Below are 10,859 nucleotides of genomic sequence, written 5' to 3'. Positions count from 1 at the left end.
TTCCTTCTTTTTTTAAGATTTTATTTATTTATTTGAGAGAGAGAGTGAGAGAGAGCACGAGCAGGGGGAGGGGCAGAGAGAGAGAGAAGCAGACTCCCTGCTGAGCAGGGAGCCCGATGCAGGGCACAATCCCAGGACGCAGAGATCATGACCTGAGCTGAAGGCAGATGCTACGTTTGGTATGGTAATGCTACGTTTAACCATTTGAGGAGCTGCCGAACTGTCTGTCAGAGTCGCTGCTCCGCTTTACATGGAAGATTTTAGTTAGTTTCCCTCTTGCTGCCTCCCAGGAAGGTACAGATCACCAGCAAGCAGCAGAGGCACTGTAAACCATAAGGAAAATTTCTTACTTATTAGTCAAACCAAATGACTGCCTTCCCAAGACAAGATGATGGGGGCAATGGTGGAGGAAGGGGGGTAGACAGGAATACACGGTCTCTGGGTGGAACCCACATTTCCCAGGTCGGCAGCCGAGGGTGAGTGTGTACATGTCATACTGGGTGCAGATTGGGAAAGTCAGTTGACAGGAAGTAGGAGGAAAGAAAACATCGACCATGACTCGCAGTCTGCTGCCCCTGGGGACTGTCTCGAGCTCTGTGGTGAAAGGGGCTATGGGAAGAGGCTGATGAATCTTTCACTGAGGACTCCGAGGCTGTATTCAGTACTCAGGGCTACTTGGCACCCAGCCAGATGGGAGAAAGTCTCTTTACTCCTTCACTGGCACTCATGTATTTGAGAGCATCTTTCCAGGGTATTAGGACTCTCAAGGTGACAATCAGATGTAGAGAATGATGACATATCGAAGCAGTTTTCTGGGCAGAGGACATTAGTGCGTACGGGTGCCTGAGCATACACATAACAGATGTGACCAGGTCATTCTGACGGACTTGTTTATCAACACCCTGGACACGTCTGCTGGGGGCTTGTGATTTTCCTGGGTGGGTATCTAAGGGAATCAAATATCATGCACTGGGAAATGGGGTTAAAAGCCAGGGAATGACGAGTCATCCCAGTGAACATGGCTCTATTTGTTGTGCCTAGATAGTGAGATTTCAGGAGACATGAGCTATAAACATAATTTTGTTTACTGTTTTCTAATCATTTCCATGGGCTTTAAGTCCTCAAATAAAAAAAGTCATCTGTCTCCTCCCTATTCTTTCCACCTTTTTCCTTTCAGGAACCTGTTCTAGCAAGGTTTTGCTGGTATTACATGCATGGGCAAGATTGTGTACACCTGGTGGACCTTCTTCAGCATTCTGCAGGGGCCAGTGGTCCTCTTTCAAGGTCAGCGCACCTGCCCCTCTTACCTTCCACCCAGAACACCCCTGGCTTTCCTCCCCAGGCACCAGATCCAAGGAAGCTAAACCTTTGCTTAAAAGGTGTGCTTGTCCGGTTCAGACCAATGGGATGAATTTACCTTTGCAGCAGGCGTGAATCGTATTTTCCATTGAGACCTCTCTGAAAACGAGAGAGACTTCAGGGCTGTTTGTCTCTTTCTATTCTTTAATTAATAGGAAAAAATCTCCAACATGTATTTGGATTGCCTCCAGAATGCGGCATGTAGCAGAATGGGCGACACTTTCTCATTCTCATAATGGAGGTCAGAAGAGGAGACAGAATGCAGATGCAAACACATGGTGTTAACAAGATGTAACAGAGAGAAGAGAAGCAGCCCACCCACTGTCAGAGTGGGGGGGCAGAGGGTCTGTGTGCACTTGGGTGCACGGTGGTGGGTGTCAGGGTGTAAGCTAGAATCCTGGATTCCTAAGGTTTGGGGGGGGGGAAGTCTGCTCCATTCAGTGGTTATAATGTGAGACCAGTCTGGGTTATATGGAGCCGGTTTGCAACCAATATAATGTTTCATTAATCAGTAGCTGGGTTTAGAAGACTTATGGTGCAGCAAAATTTAAAAAAAAACTAGAACACTCCTTTATGTTCCATCACCTCTAAGTTATTTATTCATTAAATCTATGGCTTTTTTCAGGAATCCATACTATGCATACTGGTGATATCAAGTGCACACAACATGATTTTTAATACAGAAAATAACATGAAAACTGTTAAAGTAGTTGGAATTTTTAACTTATAAAAATCTTGACATTTATATAATGTTTTAGTTGCTTAATAAAAATGTTAATATATACTTATATTTATCAAACTACATTTCACATATAATTCTGTGCAAATTTAAGGTTGATTCGATACATACGATTGTAGCAAAAGTTACTGTAGCAATAGTTATCGCCTCCATCATGTCATATAATTATCATTTCTTTTCTGTGGTGTGAAAAATCAAGATCTAGCCTCTCAGCAAGTTTGATGATTATAATACGATATTATTGTCTATATTCACTATACTATACCTTAGACCTCCAGGATTTACTTATACTAGCTTTAAGTTTGTACCTTTAAACAACATCTCTCCCACTTCCCCAAACCCCAGTCCCTGGTAACCACTATTTAAATTTAAATTAATCCAAACAGGCAAATATTTTGCAACCCAGAGGATGACTGAGGATCTGTTTCATGCTGGGTCACCTGACTCTGTTTTGGTTCACACTAACCCTGATGTCATGGGCCATTCAGTATTTACCTAGAAAACCCCAATCACCCCAAGAAAATCATGAATTCTGTGGTTTCCTTGAAGATTTTCAGGGTGAAAAGAAGTTTTATGTCACCTAATATACAACACGTCTAATTGGGGAAAAAACTCTCCATTACTGATGTCATTTCACGAGAACTTTCACTCGGTCCTTGGCGTCCATATGAACCTTCTGTTCTGCTGTTTTTCTATGACCTTGGGCCTGGGCTCATGCAAGCATTTTTGAACAAAGCAAGTCTTCATCGTACAAGGAAATTTTCCTTACAGTGGCCAAGAAAATACGATTTTTTTCTCCATATGATTATAGTCTATAATGACAAACCAGCATTCTTCTCTCTTTCTCTCTTTTGTCTACTCAATCCTGTTCCCTATGGGCATGACATTCTTTTTCCACACCTTTTAAAGAAATGTATTATTTTGCTTTCTAGCATATTGTACAGAACCCCCCTTTTTATTCTTCACACGCCGTGATACGGCAGGCAGAATGCAGGTGAAATCTCCCCATGTGCCTCCTGAAACTCTTGTACCCTAATGGCCTGACCCCATTGCTTGTCTTGGATATGTTTCTTCTAAATTCAGCCTGTTCTCTGCTCTCGTTTTTTCAAACTATGTTCCCACCCCAGTTAACAGGATAATTGAACTCAGGTTGTATAGGACAGTCTAGATTGAGGACTGTCTGGGGAGGAGGCAGAAGTGAGGGAGAGGAAACATCCAGCCCTATGGAGGCTTTGGTCCCTCAGCCTTTGTTTGCATACAGCACATTAGCGTCTATGCAAGGCCAAACTGTGCAAGATCTAAAATGACTCCAAGGGTGGAAAAACATTGCAAAAACGGACCACAGTGTTACAGATGTGAGGGATCCAGCTGCTGTATATAAACCTAGCGACAAACCCAAGGCATCACCTCGCGGAGGCTGACTAAGGGAATGGCACAATGCAAAGTGCTCTCACGAGGTCAGTTGGGAAGCAGCTCCCTTGCCAAGCCCCAGGAACCTCCCCCCTCCAATCTAGTCCCTGTCTCACAACTCCCTGAACAATGCGTGTGTTAACACTCGGCCCACCAGGTTCCTCCACAAACCTTGTCCAGACCCATGGCCAGCAGCTCAGGCCACGGCTATGCCGCCGTACCTGTTGTCCAATATTGTGAATACCCACTTGGTGGAGGGCTTTCTGCTCCCTTCCCTCCAACGTCCCACCAGCACCATATCCTGATTCCTCATTCCTCAGCAAAGGATGCTGAATAGAGGAAGCTTCCAGAGTCCAAACGGCTCTCAGAGTTGTCATCTGCTGGACATACGTCTCCACTCAGCTCCTGAAGAAACGCCAAGAGATGCAAAGCCATGGCATCACCTTTGTTTTTAGAAAGCCTGATACAGGCAATTTTTCGCAGCTTGTTTTTCATCTTTTCGTTCTCCTTTGATTCCTGGTCGATTTTCATGCCCTGTATGAAATGATGGATGGCCTTGTCTTCGTTTTTCAGCTGGTACAGCTGGAAGTTGCCATAGCGGAGATGGAGCACTTGTCTGGCCCCTGGAGAAAGCTCTTTGCTGAATTCTTTCTGGAAGAAATGCTCCGCGTCGTCATACTGACCTGCCTGCGCGTGGAGGCAGGCCAGGTAGGAGCAGACACAGGGCAGGTTCGCACCGGCCTCCTCCGCTCTCTTTAAATGGTGCACAGCTTGTCCTATGGCTTCCTGCAGCCTTTCCCTTTTCCCGGTCTCGTTCTTGCCCGCATCCTGCAGCATCTCGAGGACTTTGGTCCTGTAGAGGCAGCCGATATTCCAGTGCAGGTAGGCATCGTTGGGCGTGCCTTCCAGAGCCTTTGTCAGCAGCTCTGCAGCTTTGTCCAGCGCACCCTTTCTCTGATACAGTTCTGCGGCTCCGCAGAGCACATCTGAGGCACACGGCGCGCCCTTCAGCGCCTCCTCCACCAGCCTGTCTCCTTCCCCTTCGTCCTTCAGCTTCTGGAGTTTCAGAGCCAAGAGGACTTTGGCATACTGGTTGTCAGGATTCAGCCGGATGGCCCGCCGCAGCGGGTCCACGGGGTTCTGAGGCTGCGGCCGGGTGTCCAGACGGTAGCTCGCGACGGCCAGTCCCGAGGCGAACTCCGGGTTCTTGGGCTCCTTTTCCAGAGCCTTCTCAAAGCACACCTTGGCCCTCTCGTTGTGCCTCCCTCCACACTGTAACCGGGCCCACCCCTCCTCGAAGTCCAGCTCAGCACTCTCCATTCTGTAGGGGCTGCGAAACTTCTTGCAGACGCGTCTCACCTTGTGGACATACCTCTGAGCGTCTGCGAGTCTGCCCAGGTGATAGTAGACCCAGGCGTAGTTACCCCAGGTGACCAGACTGCGGGTTCCCGCCTGCTCGGCGGCGTGCTCCCGCTGGATCAGCGCCTCCGCCCGCCGCAGGTGCTCCAGCGCCGCCTCGCCGCGGCCTCTGCGGTGCTCGATGTAGGCCCGCAGGTTGAACACTGTGGCTCTGAACTCGTGGTTCTGAAACCGCGCAGGGTTACACACCTCGTCTTCAAACTCGGCCAGGGACTGCCCTCCCTCCACCAAGTTCCAGGTGAAATGGCATTTCAGTTGCCGTAGACAGCTCTCCAAGGCCGTCCTGGTGCTGTCACTGCAGGGCAAAACAGAAAGACGCTCGCTTTCAGACACAGCACGGGTTCTCCTGGCAGGAACCCAGGAGCATGGCAGGTGTGATTCTCTTCCCCCTCCCCCCCCACCATGGTGTTCACCCCAACCGGAAAAGAACAATATTTCCTTTCCGTTTCTTTCTATATTTTGGCGTATGCGTGAAGTGCACGGGGTCGCAGGGGTTGGGTGACCGTGGGCAGCAGACATTAGGGAGAAGGTTGGGGTGGGGCTCGGAGCCCCGGGCTAGGTTTCCCTGATTAGGGCGCTTTGTGTCAGGTCGGGCTGGCCCTCTGCTGTCTGCCCTGAGGGCCTGTGCAGGGGCAGCCGCATCTGGGGGAAGGGATTTGAGCGGAGGATTGACTTTATGCCGTTTTGTTTCTGTTCTGTCAAGATTTTATGAGAAAGAGAGACGGAGACAGCGTGAGCAGGGGAGGGGCAGAGGGAGAGAGAGGGAGAAGCAGACTTCCCGCTGAGCGTGGAGGCAAGGAGGGAGGGGCGGTCCACGTGGGGCTCGAGCCCAGGACCCTGAGATCATGACCTGAGCCTGAGCCGCAGTCAGACCCCGAACTGGCTGAGCCGCCCAGGCACCCCTGACTTGACACAGTTTTTAAGAAGAAAAGCTGATTGCTTCATGTTTCTGTTCATACCTAGCACTTTCTTTCCTGGTTTGAATATTTTAGCTTTAGAATTGTCTATTCTGTTCACGTCTTTCCAGCTTGATTTTTAATCACATTATCCCTCTGAAATTCAACTGCATTTTGTCTCATATTTTTAGTTTCTTAATAAGAATCTAAATTACTAAGAAACTAATTACTGTACTTATTACTAATTTACTTATTACTTTACATTTCCTGTCTTATTCGCGGAGCTTTACATATATCCTTAACTGATTTTCTTTGGTGATCCAAACTTTTTTTTTTTTTAAATCAAATTGGTTTTGCCTTGTCTTTTTATTAATTCAGCATTCTCTGTTGTGCTTTTATCTGAATTTTTCCATTTTAACCATTTAAATCATATGTCAACAATTCTAAATTCTTATTTCCTCTGCTTTTGTATTATTCTGCCACTTAACTTTATTATTATCATATATGTTAGCAATGTTTTAAACTTTTATTTTGGAGGGGCACCTGGGTGGCTCAGTCGTTAAGCGTCTGCCTTTGGCTCAGGGCGTGGTCCCAGGGTCCTGGGATCGAGCTCCGCATCCGGCTCCTCTACTGGGAGCCTGCTTCTTCCTCTCCCACTCCCCCTGCTGTGTTCCGTCTCTCACTGGCTGTCTCTCTCTCTCTGTCAAATGGATAAATAAAATCTTTAAAAAAATAAAAATAAGCTTTTATTTTGGGATAAAATATAATCATTTTTTCTCCCCTCTACCCCACTGCTATTTCTTAGGCGATTTCTGTTCTTAACATTTTTCATTTGTATTGGTCTATTAAAACTTTTGCATTTGTTGCTATAATTATCTTTTGAAATTTTCTTTTTCCTCTCCTGTGGTTTGCTTTCACATAGGGTGTTGGAAGTGAGACTATAGGAGGAGGCTTACAAGACAGCTAGCATCTTTTCTTATGGGAAATGCTCTTTCTCCCTTGAGGTACTCTTGCAATTCTTCGGGGACGATTTCCCATTCCCTTCAGTGTTGGTTCTTAAAAATAAAATAAAATAAAATAAAATAAAATAAAATAAAATAAAATACCCACTACACAGAAACCTTATCTTGAATAACTTCAGAGATGAGAAGATTAAAAATCATTAACTGTCCAAAATCATTCCTCTGCATTGCTTATGTACCGGAGTTCCTGAAGTATTGCTTTTTCTCACTTAAAAACATTTTTTTCATGGAATATATTAATTAGCCCTTTTATGAGGAGCCACTATTCTAAATATTATGGATTCTGACATAGACAAGCAGTAGATATGTGGGAAGTTAGGTAATGTGGCAAAGACCATCTTTGAAATGCTTGTCCAAATAAGGTTACATAAGCTTAGCAATAAGCTTTTCAGCAACTTTCTTATTTAATGTTTTCACAGATTTATTGATTTATTTGAGAGAGGGAATGCGAGCAGGGAGAGGGGGAGAGGGAGAGAGAGAGAGTGAATCTCAAGCAGACTCCCCATGGAGTGTGGATCTCACAACCCTGAGATCATGACCTGAGCCAAAATTGAGAGTCAGACGCTTAACTGACTGAGCCACCCAGGCTCCCTGCAACTTTCTCATTTTATAAAAGAAACAGAGAGAGTGAATACAGTTGAAATTACCTCCAACATATAAAGCATATAGTCAATTGTGCATTTGCAGGATAGAAGCATTTACTATACACACTTACGTAAAATCCCTTTGAACAGCCATTCAAAAGCATCCAATTTCACGGTGTGATTATGGGCTTTTATTTCCACCAGTAAATCAAAAACTGGTTCCAGACGCTTGCTTGCAGGACTCAGACTTTGGAGACCTATGCTTCTGATGACTCGAGAAGTTCCAACTGTTGACACCCAGTAGTGTCTTGCCCTGCTTCTTGTCTACATGAAAGCCACGGTGACACCGCTCACCAGGCTCAGAGCTGATCCTGCCGCCAGTGTCTTAGGGCATTACTAGCACCACGGAAGAGCCTGTTAGAAATGCACATCTTTGGACCTCAATTTAGGATTATCAAATCAGAATCTGAAGTGGGAGGGTTGAGCCCAGGAATACTCAGATTTGAGAACCACTGTGTTAGAGCACAGGCCAATGCCTGGTGACAGTGCCTACAGCTAAGGGACCAAAGAAAATTAAAAAAGAGACCGGGGTGGGGGGTGTCTGTGTTATTAAGGGAGAGAGTCTAAGAGAAGACCACACTAAAGTTCTAAGCAATAGGAACAAGGTTTCTAAATATTCTGAGTTACTCTAGAAACAGACATCTGGAAATAGATCTTTTTCTTTCTTATCAGGCAGGCAAGCAGAGTAGCTTACTCTAGAAACAGACATCTGGAAATAGATCTTTTTCTTTCTTATCAGGCAGGCAAGCAGAGTAGCAGAAAATAGATCGCTTCAAGAAGAGACATCGGGAAGCTTATAGAAGGAGGGCAATGTGTCCTGTAGGAAGTGAGAGCTGGGGCTGGTGTCCCTGCATGCTGGAGCTCCCAGGACTGGGGCTGAGGCATCCCATCTGGCCACACCCCCAGAGAAAACAGAAAGCTCCCTTCTTACCCTGCTTCCTCCCAGGGCAATCTTATGTTTCTGGGGTGTAAGAGCATTTTAGAGGTGGGGGCTATTTTCTCCAAGCATCCCACCTCCAATTCACACTTCTGAGAGAAGGACTCTAGTAGCATTTGGGGGTAAAATATATTTCTGTTGAATGAATGGATACATTTTACCAGCCCTAATACAGATACGAGATGAATGAACACATTAAAAGTAAAATCTAGGGGCGCCTGGGTGGCTCAGTCGTTAAGCGTCTGCCTTCGGCCCAGGGTGTGATCCCAGGGTCCTGGGATCCAGCCCCACATTGGGCTCCCTGCTCCGCTGGGAGCCTGCTTCTTCCTCTCCCGCTCCCCCTGCTTGTGTTCCCTCTCTGGCTGGCTGTCTCTCTCTCTCTCTGTCAAATAAATAAATAAAATCTTAAAAAAAAAAAGTAAAATCTAGTTAGCATGAGCTGGGGTTGCTACCCAGAGTACATTTTAACCGCATCTGCTAAAAACAGATCCTTCGTTAAATAAGAATCCTATTAAAAGCCCCTTGCTTCATCTTTTCAAATAAGAAACAAAAGAGAGACAGTTTACAGGAGGCTTCCCCCCGCCCCATCTTTAAATGAAGCACCTTCCGGTAAGCATCTTTCTCTGCCATTCCTTCCTCCCTCCCTCCTCTGGACCTCAGCTGTCAGCTTCCCCGGTGGTGGGGCAGGGGTTGCCCTGAGGAAGCTTGACAGTGTGGGGCAGAAAATCACAGAAATAAACAAGCCAGCAACAGTGAGACAAATACACGACCTAGAGAGATACCGTAAGGCTACAAACAGACACGAAAGCAAAAAGCCAGGAACTTATGTTTCCGGAGCACAGCTGTACGGGATTTGCTTTCCAGAACAAGATTGATTGGACATTTTCAACACGGGGAAGGAAATGAGGGCAGGAAAACATTTACCTCATGATTGCGGAGCGCTTCTCAGCTGTTCTGAAAGGCAGCCGCTCAGGCTACCGTGCTCTTCAGAAATCTCTCTCCTCTGCCTCCAAGAGATGCTAAGGAGACCTATATATCGAAGCATTTCTTGCTTCCTTTGCCTTGTTTTCCTGCAGTTCACTTTAGGAAAGAGAAACTGGAACTGGAAAGTGCAACCAGCAGGGCTCTAAGAGGAAATGAGTCTTGAGTAAGAGCCACGCCTATAGCAACTCCCAACCCCCACCCTGTAGTGAGTCAGAACTTCTCCTTTGTGATTGTAGTGATGGCCTAAATCAGCTGACTTGAAGGGAGCCCAGCTTGGAGAAGGACACCGGTACCAAGCACCCAGCACCCTGCCTCATTACTGCAATGTTAACCCATCCTCACTCTGCCTGCCCTTCTCACCAGCATGGCCTGCAGACCCCTGTAAGGTGCATGTGTGGGACCTACACGGGGCAGGGGTTTTCGTCTGTTTCATTCACTGCGGAGTGTCTAGTGCCTGCGGTCATAGCTGGCTCCCACAGGCATTCAGAAGGTAGAGGCTGAATGAATGAATACATAATCAGGACCATGGGCTCTGATGTCATCTGTCTGGATTTGAACCTAGGCTCCACGTATGTGCTGGGACACCGGAAATTACCGAACGTTTCTCTGTGCTTTAGTTTGTTCTCCTATGATATGGGGATCCCACTACTACTACCAACTCATAATGGTGTTTCGAGGATCAAATGGCTTAAAGCGTGAAATGTCCTTAGAATAATGCCTGGCGCATGAGAAGTGCATGTTAGCTTTTATTATAATTAGTAGCTACAGCCATTAACCGAAGAGACCAGAAGGGAAGCTTGTAATGTTGCCTTCTGTAGAGCCTGGGCTCCCCTGACAGTCCACCATCCATCTGTCGCGAGCGCTAACCTAAGCCAAACAGCTCCCAACACCTGTACACATTCTGGGCTTCCCCGAACGCCACAACATTTAAAATTCCTTGGCTCACCCTGGTGTCCAGCACTCCCACATCACAATTTGCAACCACGGCAGTTTGCTAGGATGGAGGAAATGTACTTTCTTTGCTTTTCCTTATTCATACCCTTGATCGCAAAGGGTGGACCCGAGAGGACAAGAGGTAACAGCACTAGCAGCCTTTGGTGTCAGGAAATTACACAGAGCGTGAGTGCAGCCTATTCTCCAGGACCACTGAGTACAGCTGAGGCACGTAGTTCAGTCTTGGAGAAAACCTTACTGATGGCGGGTTGTGTCTGCGAGCTGCTGGGCGGAAGTCAGAAGCTATGCTTCTTGGCGGTTCTCTACCCTTTGACTGGGACACACAGCTGAGCCTATCCCAGTTGGAAACCCTCACTTGTAGGTGTCATTCAGGAGTTGAAGTTCCAGTGTGCATTTATAGAAATGTGTGCTAGTGGCGCCTGAGTGGCTCGGTCGGTGAAGCATCTGCATTCAGCTCAGGTCATGATCTCAGGGTCCTGGGATCGATCCCTGTGT

At 46.7% G+C, this 10,859-nt stretch overlaps 1 protein-coding gene across 2 annotated transcripts; it reads right to left on the bottom strand.

Annotated features, from left to right (window-relative positions):
• Positions 1-1,935: 1,935 nt before the first annotated feature.
• On the bottom strand, positions 1,936-9,537 carry LOC103661944 (interferon-induced protein with tetratricopeptide repeats 2-like). 2 transcript variants are annotated; one of them, XM_008689619.2, is made up of 3 exons: positions 9,351-9,537; positions 7,561-7,843; positions 1,936-5,222 (listed from the first exon to the last, which is right to left on the bottom strand). In XM_008689619.2, the coding sequence occupies exons 2-3, from the start codon at positions 7,581-7,583 to the stop codon at positions 3,818-3,820; spliced, it is 1,428 nt and encodes a 475-aa protein (XP_008687841.2). In that variant the 5' UTR covers positions 7,584-7,843; positions 9,351-9,537; the 3' UTR covers positions 1,936-3,817. The 2 variants fall into 2 exon arrangements, with proteins under 2 accessions (XP_008687841.2, XP_008687842.2); XM_008689620.2 differs by lacking the exon at positions 7,561-7,843.
• Positions 9,538-10,859: the final 1,322 nt, after the last annotated feature.

The sequence above is a fragment of the Ursus maritimus genome, unplaced genomic scaffold (genome assembly GCF_017311325.1).
Source record: "Ursus maritimus isolate PB19 unplaced genomic scaffold, ASM1731132v1 scaffold_7, whole genome shotgun sequence".
Classification (NCBI taxonomy): domain Eukaryota; kingdom Metazoa; phylum Chordata; class Mammalia; order Carnivora; family Ursidae; genus Ursus; species Ursus maritimus.
The sequence above is the reverse complement of the archived record's forward strand: the minus strand, read 5'-3'. Positions and strand labels throughout refer to the sequence as shown.